The sequence below is a fragment of the Orcinus orca genome, chromosome 5 (assembly GCF_937001465.1).
Source record: "Orcinus orca chromosome 5, mOrcOrc1.1, whole genome shotgun sequence".
Lineage (NCBI taxonomy): Eukaryota > Metazoa > Chordata > Mammalia > Artiodactyla > Delphinidae > Orcinus > Orcinus orca.
Window position 1 is genome coordinate 100453988 of NC_064563.1, and position 16761 is coordinate 100470748.

At 37.0% G+C, this 16761-nt stretch overlaps 1 protein-coding gene across 22 annotated transcripts in view; it reads left to right on the top strand.

Annotated features, from left to right (window-relative positions):
• Positions 1–16761, top strand: part of SENP7 (SUMO specific peptidase 7) — a 171632-nt gene that overhangs the window by 131497 nt on the left and 23374 nt on the right. For 21 of the 22 annotated variants that reach the window (XR_007477497.1, XM_049710021.1, XM_033433286.2 and 18 more), the window contains 5 exons: positions 2761–2942; positions 4375–4714; positions 5518–5675; positions 9423–9569; positions 11387–11420. Coding sequence is in view for 21 of the 22 variants with exons in the window: in XM_049710021.1 (XP_049565978.1) it covers positions 2761–2942; positions 4375–4714; positions 5518–5675; positions 9423–9569; positions 11387–11420 (861 nt within the window). In the remaining variant the exon portion in view is untranslated. The remainder of the gene's footprint in view (positions 1–2760; positions 2943–4374; positions 4715–5517; positions 5676–9422; positions 9570–11386; positions 11421–16761) is intronic. The other variant, XM_049710023.1, reaches the window with a different exon arrangement.

The window sequence follows — 16761 nt, forward strand, 5'->3', positions numbered from 1 at the left end:
AGCTCCTTTAAGCAGTGCTCTTAATCCCCTCTCCTCACGCACCGGGAAACAAAGAGGGAAGAAAAAGTCTCTTGCCTCTTCGGCAGGTCCAGACTTTTACCCAACTCCCTCCCGGCTAGCAGTGGTGCACTAACCCCCTGCAGGCTGTGTTCACGCTGCCAGTCCTCTCCCTGTGCTCCTACTGAAGCCCGAACCTCAGCTCCCAGCCCCGCCCGCCCTGGCGGGTGAGCAGACAAGCCTCTCGGGCTGGTGAATGCTGGTCGGCACCGATCCTCTGTGTGGGAGTCTCTCCGCTTTGCCCTCCGCATCCCTGTTGCTGTGCTCTGCTCCGCGGGTCCAAAGTTTCCCCGCTCTTCCACCTGCAGCCTCCGTCCGCGAAGGGGCTTCCTAGTGTGTGGAAACCTTTCTTCCTTCACAGCTCCTTCCCACTTGTGCAGGTCCCGTCCCTATTCTTTTGTCTCTGTTTATTCTTTTTTCTTTTGCCCTACCCAGGTACGTGGGGAGTTTCTTGCCTTTTGGGAGGTCTGAGGTCTCCTGCCAGCGTTCAGTAGGTGTTCTGTAGGAGTTGTTCCACGTGTAGATGTATTTCTGATGTATCTGTGGATAGGAAGGTGATCTCCGTGTCTTATTCTTCCGCCACCTTCCCCCTAGCCCTCAGTAAAACTTTAATGCACTTGTCTGATGATGGGTGGGGTTGGGTTCTCACCCTTTTGGTTGTTTGGCCTGAGGTGCCCCAGTACTGGAGCCTACAAGCTGTTTAGTAGGGCTAATGGCGGCCTCCGGGTGGGCTTCCACCAGTGGGTACTTCCCAGAACTGCTGGTTCCTGTGTCCTTTTCCCCAGCCACCATCCGCCTCCACAGGAGACCCTTCAGTAATAGCAGGGAGGTCTGGCCCAGTCTCTTACGGCGTCATTCCTTTTTTCCCTGGGTCCTGGTGTGCACGAGACTTTGTGTGTGCTCTCCAAGAGTGGAGTTTCTGTTTCTCCCAGTCCTGTGGACATCCTTTGATCAAACCCCACTAGCCTTCAAAACTAGATTCTCTGGGGACTTCTCCTTCTGTTGTTGGACCCCCAGGCTGGGAAGCCTGATGTGGGGCTCGGAACTTTCACTCCTGTGGGATAACTTCTGTAGTATAATTGTTTTCCACCTTTCTGTCGCCCACTTGGCGGGTATAGGATTTGAGTTTATTGCTGTTGCGTCCCTCCTACCATCTTGCTGTGGCCTCCTCTTTGTCTTTGGATGTAGTGTATTCTGTGTTTGGTAGGTTCCAGCGTTTTTTTGTCCTTGGTTGTTCAGCAGTTAGTTCTGATTTTGGTGTTTTCATAAAAAGGGGATGCACTCGCGTCCTTCTACTTTGCCATCTTGAGGTAATCCCTCTTCAGTTTTTCTGTAGCATTTATGTTTAGAAGTTATAACTTGATATGGTATTTATAAGTAGAAATTGTCTTTGACTACCTTTGCAGTTTATAGAATTACAAATAAAATTTATTGTGCTTTTCAAAATACTGTGTTGATAATTTGGGGGTAGTTTACTTTCCTGGGGGGAGGGAGTTAAGAATGTTGTCTTTGGAAATTGGAAGACTGTTGACAGTCTTGGAGTTTTTGCCCTCAGTCCCGTCCCCATGCCTGCCTTTTAAACAAAGACAAAGAGAAATTATGAATGTTAGTCTTTAGATGTTTATAAAGCTAGAGTAAGAGCAAGAATAGTTTGAAGAGAAGGTGTATAGTGTTGAGGAACTTTGAGTGAATGGAGAGGTCAGGCCATTCAGTGTTACATAGACTTTAAGTTATGAATTCAAGCAAGCTGCTTTGGGACTTGCTTTGTGTGAACTCTGAGTTGGTACTTGTATGGTGTAGATTCAGAGAGCAAAATAATTCAGTATAACCTGCAGTTAGTTAGGATAACCCTCAGTTAGTTAGGTAGAACCTTTTGGAAGGTATTTTTTTATATATATATATTTGATATATATATATCAAATATATATATTTGATATATATATATTTTTTATATATATATTTGATAACTGAAATACTAAGCAGGTTTGTTAATACTTGATATGGGTTTCAAAATAATGCTTTTTTGACTTAAAAAAGGGAGTACTTCCTTTTCTGTAGGGTAATAAATTTATTGGAGGTTTAAAATTATAGGGTCTTGATTTTTTTTTAAAAAAGAAAGTGTGAAGGAAATTGTTAGCCTTATGAATAATTATTTATCACAGTCACCTGCTGAGGAAAGGTATTTTTGTTCCTTTTAAAAGAGCAGTGATCAATACTCTACTCTTTCAAATTATTGTCCCTTTTCATTTAAAAAATATGTATATATAAAACTTAAATTTAAAAAGGACAACTAATTGCTAAATTAGTTGTAATTTCTAAAATCACAGTGAATTTAAAAAACTTTTTAAGAGACTAACTTTCAAAATTTTATTAAGACTTTTTTTTTGTATCAGAGTAAAATGCAGTTATGGGAAAAGGAAAAACATGGTTTGGTTGCTTTGCTTTGGTTACTAAAGAATACTACCTTTTAATATATTTCCCATATCTTACACTTTTGTACAATGAACATTTGCTTTGTGTACGCAGTTTAAAATGGGATATGTCTTTATATTCATCCATGTTAGTATGAGAATTTAGCAGTGGACTATGAAAAAACTAGCTTTGAAAGTAGTATAGTCATTTTGATGATTTTATTTGAGCTCTTCTAAATGGGATTCTTTCTTTACTTTTTGGCCATATTTATGTCTCTTCTGTTTTTTTAAGACCTCAATAGGGGAAGTAGAGGTTGTGATCATCTTGAAGAGGGGAGCAGAAACAAGGATAATACAAATTCTGATTCAAAAATGGAATCCACTCTGATTTCCAGGAAGAGGAAACAAAGGCTTAGAAGTAATTTACCTGGTTCTCTTAATCCTACTTCTTTGTATAAGTCAGCAGAACAGACAGTAAGTAGAGGTATTTAGATGTCATATGAAATAATTTGTGCCATGATAAAAATGAATTGACTGTGGCCAAATAATGTTCTCCTGGCTTTCTGCTTTTATCATCATATTTCTTTCTTTTCTTTGCCTATTTTTTTCATTCTGTTTATTTTTAAAAAAATACTTTAAATACAACTTTTTTTTGCAGTAATACAGTTATGGGAACAAATTTCAAATACAGTCATCACTGAGTATCTACATAGTATTGGTTCCAGGACCCTGCACATACCAAAATCCTTAGATGCTTAAATACCTTATATAAAATGGTGTAATATTTGCATATAATCTACATCTTCCTGTATAGTTTAAATCATCTCTAGATTACTTATAATAACTAATACAATGTAAATTATATGTAAATGGCTATAAATACAATGTAAATGCTATGTAAATAGTTGTCTCTGCATGGCAAATTCAAGTTTGGCCTTTTGTAAATTTCTGGAATTATTTTTCTGGAAATATTTACCATTTGCAGTTGGTGGAACCTGCTGTTGGTGGAACCTGCGCATACAGAGGGCTGACTGTATTATGAACAAGTAAAACAGTTAAAAGTATTTCTCCTCCGATAACCAGCCCTTAGTTAGTAGTTTGATGTATATCTTTCAGACCTGTTTGCTTTTTTCCTCCCCTTATAACCAAATACTATTCATACTGTCCAGTCAATTGCTTTTTCACTTGCTCTGTGAGGTAATTACCTGACTTATTTTATCAGTAGTAATTTACTTCCGATTTCTATAGACATCTCTTTTTCCAGAGTTTAGGGAATTTGTTGTAGAGAATTACCATACGTACGTTAATGCATACATTACCTATTTTCAAAGACTTAGTATGCAGTTAACAACAAAAGTATGAGGAGACAGCTTTTTGAGTCCTTTGATTCACAAGGCATTTCAGGACTTTGCTGTGCCTTTGAGTTATAATTATAAACATGATTTATATTTATACAGTAATAGAGATGTGAAGGCAGTGATTGATTTTCATAATTTTTCATATTGTTATCCTCTTAAGTTTTTAATTTTTTTGCTTTTTTGTTACTAAAGTCATATGATGTCAAATGACCTCTTTTGCAAAATAAAACTGTAAAAAAAATTCCTCTCATTTAAAGTTGACAAGACTGTGGAAGACCTCTGAACCACTTGTAAATATGAGAGTTTCTCCTTCCCATCCTTTTGAAAAATGTTTAGGCATCTGATTGGACAGACCAAACTCTATATATTTGAGAGACACTGGCAAGAGTAATGTAGTATAATTGAGTAGTTTTCTACCCCTATATTTATAGAAATGATATAATGTTTTTACTTCTATACTCTTCTTTAGGAATTTAAACTTAAAAAAACTCTTTATGTTAGCCAAATTTGAAAAATGCTAATTTTTGTATGCATTTGTTTATGTTCAGAAAGAACAAGAAAATGACCCAACAGTATCCACTGAGTTGGAAGAGTCAAGTGAAAACTATCAGGAGGACCCAAAACTGCTTGAAGAAATTATGCTTGAACCCATAGAAAGTGATTTTACTAAACTATCCTCACTTTGTAGTCAGGAGTTGGCTTTGAGTGCTGCTCCCCAAATCACCTCTGAATGTTCAACCACTAAAACTTTTGAGAGCTGTATTTCTACTGATACTGTGGGGAATTGTCCTGTGGTCGAGAAGGATGAGAATGAATTGAACACAGTAGAAAAACCTGTTTTAAGTGAACATAGTGAAGGGAACCAATCATTTATCTCTGCTGAACCAAGTAAGTAACATGAGGATAACAATTTTCTCTCCTCTACTTATTTCTTTTCTTTCTCCTCTCAAACAAATTTTGCTAGGCAATAAGTTATTTATTACATCATTGTGGAATATATTAACTTCAGAAAAAAAAGACTTGGGGTTTTGGGACTTCATTTATTTTGTAATATTGATTTAGGTAAGGAATGGAGTACTTGGAAGCAGAAGTAATTTTTTTTTTAGATTAGTGTACTGTAATCTCATCGGTAGTTTTTTATAAGTTTCTGTAAGGACCATTATTATTGTCATTTTGGTTGATTAAGCTGAAGTACAGAGCATTTAAGTGCTGTTTAATTATTGTCATTAATTTTTTAATTTTCCAGTATTTGATGCAGTCACATGGTACAAAAAAGGTTCTAAAGGATATCCAGTGACTGGTCTCCCACATCTTTCCCTAGCCATCCATTTCCCCCTCCTAAAAGCAACTAATGTAACAGGATTTAAAGTACAATTTAGAATGATGGTGTAATAACATGATTAGAACTAGAATTTGGTCCTAAGTTCTCCTCATGACTCTATCCATTTTTAAATATCTTCGTCCTCTAGAAGTTAAGGTTGCAGGTAACTGCCAAATAATAGTGCTGACATGGAAACATTGTATGTGACTAGTGTAAATTAGATAATGAATGATAGGCCAGTTTCTAAATTGAATAAAGTTAGATGATTCAGTTCAGTGGGATTATGAAAGATATATTACATGAATTACAAAGTTCTCTTTTTATGTATGATTATTGTGACACATTTAAAAAATACATTTTACGTTTTTAGTTGTTGTTTCCAGTGATGAAGAAGGACCCGTTGAACATAAAAGTTCAGAAATTCTTAAATTACAACCTAAGCAAGATCATACCATCTCTAATGAAAGTGAGAGTACTTCTGAGCCAGCAGTGTCAGAACTACCACTGATTACATGTGAATCTGTACAGGTAATTTATTTCTGTCTTCTCACAGATTAACAGTGAAATATACACTATTGGCTAATGACTATTTTTTTTTCCGTCAGGCAGAATATTATATAAAAATTATGAATTTTCTTAGTTTGAATTTTTTTTTTTTTTTTTTTTTGCGGTACGCGGGCCTCTCACTGTTGTGGCCTCTCCCATTGCGGAGCAGAGGCTCCGGACGCACAGGCTCAGCGGCCATGGCTCACGGGCCCAGCTGCTCCACGGCACGTGGGATCCTCCCGGACCGGGGCACGAACCCGTGTCCCCTGCATCGGCAGGCGGACCCTCAACCACTGCGCCACCACGGAAGCCCCCTTAGTTTGAATTTTGAGACAACTTTCATATTAGTTTGAGGGAAGTATGTAATTGTTTTAATTTGAAGTGGAAGGCTTAATACCATTTTTCTTCTGGCCATTTTTATTTTTTAAGTCTAAATATTCTGACTTGAATATTTATTCTTTTCTTATGGTTCTCATTGGACATTTAAATACTTCATCAAAACATTTTCTAGAATTAAACAGTTTCCAGTATTTGTCTGGTCTTACAGTACAATGGTGACTTGGAATTATTCCTTTCCCTCACATGCTATTAAGGCAGCATGATAGAGGAAAGAACCTGACTTCTGGAGATACACAGATCTGTGTTCAAATCCTGGCTCTGTCATTTGGGCAAGTCCCTTAACTTCCTTAAGCCTGAGTTTCCTTATATCCTAAATGAGGATAATAACACCTAATTCACAAGATTATTTTTTGAGTATTAAGTGAAACAACATATGAAAGCATTTAGAACAGTGTCACAAACCTATCAGTTTGGTAAGTACTTTGTCTCTTTCTCTTATAGAAAATAGTAAGTGGAAGTGTCTGTTGGTTTAATGTCAGCTAGTGGTGTTTTTGACATACCTATTGCTCTAAAGTAAGGTTCAAGTTATTTATTGTCAGTATTCATTCATATTATCAGCTCTGATTATCCTGTTTTAAAGAAATGATTATCGGTAGACCACCAGTGCAGAATTATGGTTAACTTCTGTTTTTTTTTTTTTTTTGCGGTACGTGGGCCTCTCACTGTTGTGGCCTCTACCGTTGCGGAGCACAGGCTCCGGATGCGCAGGCTCAGTGGCCATGGCTCATGGGCCCAGCCGCTCCACGGCATGTGGGATCTTCCCGGACTGGGGCACGAACCTGTGTCCCCTGCATCGGCAGGCGGACTCTCAACCACTGCGCCACCAGGGAAGCCCTGTTGGTTGTTTTTGAATAATGTCAGAGGCTGTTATTCTATGGAAGAATGGTGAAGAATGGTGAAGAATTTGGTCAGTTCCATGAAAACAGTCTGATGGGCTGATTAGTGTTTCACGGGTATTTCTTTCTTTTTTAAAAAAATTTATTATTTATTTTATTTTTGGCTGCGTTGGGTCTTATTTGCGTCATCTTCATTAAGGCATGCGAGATCTTTCATTGCGGTGCGTGGGCTTCTCTAGTTGTGGTGTGCGGGTTTTCTCTTCTCTAATTGTGGTGCGTAGGGTACAGGGCACGTGGGTTCTGTAGTTTGCGGCACGTGGGCTCTCTAGTTGAGGCTCGCGAGCTCAGTAGTTGTGGCGTGCGGGCTTAGTTGCCCTGCGGCATGTGGGATCTCAGTTCCCTGACCAGGGGTCGAACCTGAATCCCCTGCATTGTAAGGTGGATTCTTTACCACTGGACCACCAGGGAAGTACCTCACGGTTGTTTCTGTTGCATTTGGTACTCCATAGAGAGATTACCTCAGGAATTGTGTTCTGAATTTTTGTTAAAATGTAACAATTGTTGCCCAGTTGGGCCAATAGCCTACTTGATGGCTTAGTTGTTTTGTAATTAAAACAGTGTTGACAATGAGTTCAAAATTCTAAATGAATTACAGTTCCCTTGGCAGTATATAAATTGACAATACAGTATGAAATGACTGTGTTAAAGGAAAATGACATCTCTTGTAGAACTGACAGCATATGATCACAGCCAAGCAGCAAATAATGTAGAGATCTACCAGAATCTATAAGGCAGAATAAACCTCCACACCCTCCCTTGTTTCCAATTTTAAATGAAGTTATGAGAAACATAGATTGACAGTTTTTAAGAGGCAGTTAGTCTTTACCAAATGTGAGGCTCAATAAGGAATTCTTTCTAATCCATCTTCTCATTTTGTCACTTAAAACACACAGGCAGTCATAGAACCATCTGTAGTTGATTAGATTCCCCGTTTTTACTTAGGGGATAAGAAGAGTTCAGTAAGCAATAAAAGCTGAGAATGATAAAGAAATTCTATTAGGCAGGTAAATGGCATTGTGAGCTGGGTTAAAAATGATGAGTAATGTGATGTTTCAGGTGAGGATTAATCACATTTTCTAGAGGTAGGAGGAGAGTGAGTACACGTGCATAATTGCTCTAGTAGTAATTTATTTGGTTATTAGTGATGTTAAGGTTAAAGAGGGATAATGTGTAACAGCTAGGCAAATGTGGAGTGGAAAAAGTCATCTGAAAGCAGTGTAAAGCTCCAAAGAGATGGTGGGAAATTGCTGCTGCTGATACTGCCTGGTAGTCTGTTGTAATTTAAAAGCAGAGTTGTGAATTTTTTGAGCAGAAGTGGTATGATTTTTGAGGTTTTAGGCAGCTGGTTGGCTATCCTCAGCCATAGTGCATGTAATAAAGTATATAGATTTGATGTAACGGGCGGTTCTTAGGCACTTATATTCCTTCATTGCTCAGTAAAAGTGCAGTAGTTGAGAGCATTGTCTTGGTTTATGGAAGCAATTTTATGTGCTTGAAATAACCCTTGACCTGGAGTTAGAAACCTGCATTTGTCTTAGTTTTGCTTCTTACTAACTGCATTACCATGGGCAGGTCACTTAACCAATCCAAACATATATTAACTCTACTTATAAAATACAAAAAGAAAAAAAAAATCTTGCCCCATGGGGTGGTTGTGGTGATTAAGAGAGATGATGTATTTAAAAACTCATTTGAAACTGTTTAGTTATATATATTTTAATTTATAAAATTAAAGTAATTTAATTATTTAAAATTAAATTAATTATATAAATTTTAATTTATTTCTGTTGAGTTAAAAATGAATAAAGCCTATTAGAGAATACTGACTTTGAAATGGCTTTGATACAGAGGAGAATGTATTTCTGAAACTTGGGCCTATGGAATTAATTTAGGATTCAGCTTTTTAGAGTAATTTTCTCAAAGTAAACATATACTTAACAAAAAATTTATTTATTTAACTTACTAAATTTTGGCAGCTTTGGGTCTTCATTGCTGCACGCCGGCTTTCTCTAGTTGCGGCGAGCGGGGGCTATTCTTCGTTGCTGTGTGCAGGCTTCTCATTGCGGTGGCTTCTCTTGTTGCAGAGCACTGGCTCTAGGCGAGTAGGCTTCAGTAGTTGTGGCACGCGGGCTCAGTAGTTGTGGCACATGGGCTTAGTTGCTCTGCGGCATGTGGGATCTTCCTGGACCAGGGCTTGAACCCGTGTCCCCTGCATTGGCAGGCAGATTCTTAACCACTGCACCACCAGGGAAGTCCAACCATAGACTTTTCAAGGAAAAAAATCTAGATAACTATTTCTTCACAGTAAGAACAGTGTAAAATCCTCCATAGATTCATTAATAGTAATTTAAAGAAGTATTTGACTTTGAAAATCATCATCAGCATTTATATAATACTTAGGTTTATATGCATTTTATAATTTTTTCCTTGTTAGGCTTCATCTGAATTATGTCAATATAATCCTGTCATGGAAAACATTTCCTGTGTTATACCTAGTAATGAGATGGATCTACAACTGGATTTTATATTTACTTCTGTTTATATTGGTAAAGTAAAAGGAGCTTCTAAAGGTTGTGTTACAGTAAGTATATTTAATTGTTTTTTTAGCTTTGCTTTTTGGACAAGGCATTTTCAGATTGTCTTCTCTTTTTTTAGTGCAAATGAAAATAGAATTGAGATTAATTTTATATAGGACAATTTGAATGTCATTATACCTATTTTGAAACATATCTTTACTTGTGAAATCTTGAAACTATAGAGGAATGCCCTAAAATCATATCTGTAATCTGACTACTCTAATGAGGATTATGTATGAAAAAAATCATATGTAACATTGATACTCTTTGGGCTCTAAAACTTACTTGATGGTAAAGTAAATTTTTCTTTATGGTATAGTTAATAGCAAAAAGAAGAAATCTCATTTTGATGGTTTAAATTGTTCTCCAGATTCCCGAACTTGTTATTTAAGGATCTCCAGGAATAGTTCCTATTCTATTTTTCCACTTTTTTTCAGTTTTAACTCATCACACTTTGCATATGAAAGCCATATTGGATTTTGCTCAGTTCTCTATATTTTCTCACTATTTTTCTGCCTGTTAAAATCTTTTAAGGCTTATCTGAAATACTTCCTCTTCCAGAAAACCTTTTCCTGATTTCTCCTTCCTAGCCATAATTAACTTCTCCTTTTACTATGTACTTACAGCACTTTGTTTGTACGTCTGTTGTAGGATTTATTCTGTGTGTTTTTGTTTGTATTCTTGCCTAAACCTCTCCATTAGCCTTTAAGCATCTTGTGATGAAGAGTCGTGCCTTTATTCCCCTTTACACTTTACATAAATGGCTCAAACCTAAAACACTTATAAACATTAGTTGAATTGTCCAGAAGAAACTGCCAAAAGACCTCACACTTATAAACATTAGTTGAATTGACTATGTCAGATTATAATTCAGGTATTTTCCTAGAAGTTTTGTTAATATTTCACTCTGTTATGGACAAGGCAGGGAACATAAAAATGGTAAGATATGATCTCTGCTTTCAAGGAACTTGTAGTCTAATGAAACAGTCTTGTTTACGGGAGAGGCCACAACAGTGAGAGGCCCGCGTACTGCAAAACAAACAAACAAAAAAAACAACACTTAAGGAGGTCAGATATATACAAAAGATACCTAGAGAAAATTTAGCATCTTGTCACAGAAGGAGCAGAAAGAGCAGGAACCTTGCTGAATCCTTAGTCAGAAGGGAATTTATAACATGGAACAAAGAAAAATGAATGCTGGGAATGTCAGCAAAGCTAAGGATCAAATCCTGCTTTGTGATTTATTTACCAAAGTCAGTGACACCCTGTGAGGTCTTTTGGCAGTTTCTTCTGGACTTTGTCTTATATTTTTTTAAATATTCAGGAAACTTTTTTTTTTTTTTTTTCGGTACGCGGGCCTCTCACTGTTGCGGCCTCTCCCGTTGCGGAGCACAGGCTCCGGACGCGCAGGCTCAGCGGCCATGGCTCACGGGCCCAGCCGCCCCGCGGCATGTGGGATCTTCCCGGACCGGGGCGCGAACCCGTGTCCCCTGAATCGGCAGGCGGACTCTCAACCACTGCACCACCAGGGAAGCCCTCAGGAAACATTTTTGAAAAGTATATTAAGTAAAGTCTTACTGGTTTTTATAAATGAGCATATTGAGAATTAAATTACTTGCACAGGGTTCTTAAACTTCCATAAAACTAAGTCTTTACAGTGAAACATCTTTTTGGTTTATTGAGAAAAAGGCTTAAGACTTTTAGTATAGACTTTGATTATGTACTTGTGGTTTAAAAAAGAAAAAAATTTTGAAAAATTTGAATAGTAACACATCTTAATACGAGTGGTAACTCGTATTTTGCTTTTTTATTTTTCCTTTAGTTCACGACAAAGTATATTAAGATCCCATTTCAAGGTAAGCTATCATTGTCTTATGACCTCTTTTCACTGTAATTTTGAGTATAAAATAATTGGTCAGCAAAAATTCTGAGATATTTCTGCAATTAGTTTTTCATACTTTTTTCCAGTGTAGAATTTATGTAAAAATAAGGTTAATAATATGTTTCAATTTAACACTTTTTAGCAGCTTCAAAATGAGTTAAAATGTTTTATAACACTTAAAATATACTATTTTTATACTGTTGTTTTAATGACTTCAAGTAATATGAAGGGACTCATGGCAATTTCTTGGGGTTAACAAAAGTAGTTTTGATAGCAAGATTTTTGATATATAAAAATGGATGAAAATAGAAACTAAGTAAAGAAGTATAAGGAAAATTTTTAGTGTTGCACACAAACATGTAAAATGGTTTTGTGTAGGGATTAAGAGAGATTTAAACAGGCAGAACTGTTTCTTATCTGAGTAAGGCAATGTGGATTGGAAAATGGACCTATAATTTGTAGAGACTCAAACAAGTTTCTCATTCTTTTTCCAAATAAAAAACCTTTCAGAATAAATAACATTAAGAGAACAAATAATAAGCAACAGAGAATAGTCTCTTTAGAGAATGAATTATGAGAAGGATGAACAAAAACAATATATACAAATAGCACTTCAGAAATGAACTGGGGAAGAGGAAACCTGTGTTTCCCAGTTCAGAAATGAACTGGGGAAGACTGAAGATGAGATTGAAGTAACTTTAGTTGGACTCCCCAGATACCCATGTACAGAATCCACAACTGTATGTTATAATAATGAATGTAATGATTAGGAAGCTACTATAAGTAGTAAGAATATGTAAGGCATATATAATATATAAAAATAAATATAATGATATTCCTAATTAGGAAATTTTAATAAGTTATTGTGGAATAATATAATATTAGCTATTTAAAGAAACCAAGGCCTGTGATTCAAGAGGAAATAACTTCATAAAAATAGTGCTATAATCTGTAGATAAAGACCTGGGTAACAGAGCTACCTCTCAATTTCTTTTTCTTTAATAGAGGTATAAATTATGTACAACATTATATTAATTTCAGGTGTACAACATTATGATTCGATATTTGTATATATTGCAAAATGATTCCCCCAGTAAGTCAAGTTAGCATCCATCCCCATACATAGTTACAAAAATTTTTTTGTGTGTGATGAGGACTTTTAAGATCTATGCAATAGGTCTTAAATATGCAATACAGTATTATTAACAATAGTCACCATGTGCTGTACATTATATTCTCACTGCTTATTTATTTTATAATTGGAAATTTATATCTTTTGATCCCCTTCTGTCATCTCGTCCACCCCCTGCTTCTGGCAACTACCAATCTGATCTCAGTATCTATGAGCTTTTTTTTTTTTTTTTTTAAGATTCCACCTATAAGTTATGTCATATGGTATTTGTCTTTCTCTGGCTTATTTCGCTTACTTAGCATAATGCCCTCAAGGCATGTTGTTGCAAATGGTAAGATTTTGTTCCTTTTTTTTTTTTTGGTCAAAACAGTATTCCATTGTATATATCTCACATATTATTTATCACATATTCATTCATGCATTGATGGACACTTAGGTTTTTTCCATATCTTGGCTATTGTGAATAATGCTGCAGTTAACATGGGAGTGCATGTATATTTTTTCTAATTAGTGTTTTCCTTTCCTTTGCATAAATATCCAGAAGTGGAGTTGCTGGATCATTAAAAAAATATTTTTGAGAATGCTCTGTTTTCCATAGTGGCTGCACCAGTTTACATTCCCACCAACAGTGCACAAGTGCACAAGAGTTCCTTGTTACCACATCCTTGCCAATACTCATTATTTCTTTTCTTTTTGTTAATAGCCATTCTAATAGGTGTGAGGTGGTATATCATAGTGGTTTTGATTTTCATTTCTGTGACGAGTAGCAGTGTTGACCACCTTTTTGTGTACCTGTTGGCCATCTGTATGTTTTCCTTGGAAAAATGTCTTTTCAGTGTCTCTGCCTTTTTTTCAGTCAGATTGTTTGGGGTTTTTTTGCTGTTGAGTTGTATGAGTTCATTATATATTTTGGATTTTAACCCCTTATCAGATATGTGGCTTGCAAATATTTTCTCTCATTCAGTAGGTTGCCTTTTAATTTTGTTGATGATTTCCTTTGCCATGTAGAAGCTTTGTAGTTTGATGTAGTCCCACTACATCTAACTAAAATCTATAGGTAAAAACCTTTGTAATGGAGCTACCTCTCAAATTCTTATGATACAAACAAACATCAAAAATGATACTTTAGGTTTTCATCATTAATATTTTGTGCTTTGTTTCAAATGTTGCTTTCTTTATAGCTTTTCTATCCCAAATGAATATATATAAATATATATATATATATTTTTTTTTAAAATATTGTTTTGGCCATACTGCACAGCATGTGGGATCTTAGTTCCCTGACCAGGGATCTAACCCAGGCCCCTTGCATTGGAAGTGTGGAGTCTTAACCACTGGACTGCCAGGGAAGTTCCCAAATTATTATTTTTTTTTTGACATCTTTATTGGAGTATAATTGCTTTACAAGGTGTGTTAGTTTCTGCTTTATAACAAAGTGAATCAGCTCCAAATGATCTTTAAAAGGTGATTTTAATTAAAAATTTTGGAAAAATACTCTTGTCAGTGGTAATGGGTTTACGATTTTATAATGGAAGAGGAAAATATTAGTCAGCTTCTTCAAATCCTGTCTGTGCTAAATTCCCATATAAAAAAAATTTTTTTTTTTAAAACAAGGCATGCAGGGACTTCCCTGGTGGCGCAGTGATTAAGACGCTCCCAATACAGGGGGCCTGGGTTCGATCCCTGGCCAAAGAACTAGATCCCACATGCATATGCAGCTAAGAGTTCTCATGCTGCAGCTAAGGAGCCGGCGAGCCACAACTAAGGAGCCCACATGCCGCAACTAAGGAGCAGGAAAGCTGCAACTAAGGAGTCCGCCTACTGCAACTAAGACCCGGTGCAACCAATAAATAAATAAAACAAGGCATGCATGTGAAAGGTTTTTGTAGGTGGGGAAATCTAGGGGTCTAAGTGTTTATTTTTCTGCAGCAGCTGTGGGAGAAATTTGATTTATTCATATTTATATTAGCTGTTAGTTATGTTTGGCTGTGGCTTAAAGAAAATAGTTTATTTTTTCTTCACATTTAAGAATTCCAGAGGTAGACTGAACAGGGCTGATATGATGTTTATTTGGTCATCAGAGGCCCAGACTCCTTTCATTTTCTTACTCTGTCATCCCTGACACATGACTTTCATCCTCTAGTTTGTCTCATGGTCCATATGGCTGCTCATACTCCAGCCATTGTGTTTGTTTTTTTTAAAATAAATTTGTTCATTTATTTATTTTTGGCTGCGTTGGATCTTCGTTGCTGCGCGCGGGCTTTCTCTAGTTGCAGCGAGTGGGGGCTTCTCTTCATTGCAGTGCGCGGACTTCTCATTGTGGTGGCTTCTCTTTTTGTGGAGCACGGGCTGTAGGCGCATGGGCTTCAGTAGTTGTGGCACGCAGGCTCAGTAGTTGTGGCGCACAGGCTTAGTTGCTCCGTGGCATGTGGGATCTTCCCAGACCAGGGACTGAACCCATGTTCCCTGAATTGGCAGGCGGATTCTTAACCACTGTGCCACCAGGGAAGTCCAGCCATCATGTTGTAATGTTCCAGGTAGAGAGCAGGAGGAAAGGAAAAATGGTAGAAAGAATACATACCACCTATCTCTTTCCCTTTTAAGGAGTCTTCTTGGGTGTGCATACCACCTAACCTTCTGCTTATATTTTCTTAGCTAGAATGTAGTCAAATGACCACTCATCTATTTGCAAAGGAAGCTAGGAAATAGAGTTTTTAAGAGGTGGTATCTTGCTTCCTCATAAAATTAGGGTCCTGTTACTAAAATCCCTAACAGTAGGTAGGAGAAATGATAGGCAACTCCTACTTTCAGTGTCTGTCATAGCCCTGGAACAGAATAAACTAAATATTTTGGGAAAATTTGTTAATGAGGTAAATTTTTCTTGTGATGGTGTTAAATGCCCCCTGGCTTTTTTTCTTCTTTTTTTTTTGCGGTGCGCGGGCCTCTAACTGTTGTGGCCTCTCCCGTTGCGGAGCACAGGCTCCGGACGCGCAGGCTCAGTGGCCATTGGCTCATGGGCCCAGCCACTCCGCGGCATGTGGGATCTTCCTGGACCAGGGCACGAACCCGTGTCCCCTGCATCGGCAGGCGGACCCTCAACCACTGTGCCACCAGGGAAGCTGCCCCCGGCTTTTTTAAGGGAATCTTTTTAAAGCAGCCTTCCTAAAGAATATTTAACTTTCATACTAAGAGCTTGGAACATTTGGATTAGTAATAACTACCTAGATTTCACAGAAATAGTATCAACTATTTGGGGCTGTGAGCTGCATGAGGAAGAAATGCTGAGAAGTTTTTCTGAAGGTTCTCACTCTTTACTTTTAACTTAATCTGTCTGTCTTTGCTGCCAGTTTCATTGACAGTTTTCAGAATGGAGGAGTTACAGTGTTCATAGACTGGAAGAATTAATATTGTTAAAATGTCCATATTACCCAGAGCGGTCTACAGCACTGTAATCCCTGTCAAAGTTCTAATGGAGTCTTTCATAGAATCTAATGGAGTCTTTCACAGAAATAGAAAAAAAAATCCTAAAATTTGTATGGAACAACAAAAGACCCCAAATACCCAAAGCAGTCCTGAGAAGAACACAACTGGAGGCACCACACATCCTGATTTCAAATTGTATTACAAAGCTATAGTAATCAAAAGAGTATGATATAGGCATAAAACACACACAGAGATCAATGGAACAGAACTGAGAGCCCAGAAATAAACCCACATATATATGGTAAATTAATTTTCAACAAAGGAGCCAAGAATATACAATAGGGAAAGGATAGTTTCTTCAATAAATGGTGTTGAGAAAGCTGGACAGCCACATGCAAAGGAATGAAACTGGACCTCTACCTCTACTATATACAGAAATCAACTCAAAATGGTTTAAAGACTTAAACGTATGACCAGAAACCATAAAACTCCTAGAAGAAAACATAGGAGGTAAGCTCCTTGACATTGGTCTTGGCAGTTTTTTGCATCTGACACCAAAAGCAAAGGCAACAAAAGCAAAAATAAACAAGTAGAACTACATCAAACTAAAAAGCTTCTGCACAACAAAGGAAACCTTTAACAAAATGAAAAGACAACCTACTAAATGGGAGAAAATATTTGCAAATCATATATCTGATAAGGGGTTAATACCCCAAATATACAAAGAACTCATACAATTCAACATCAAAAAAACAAACAA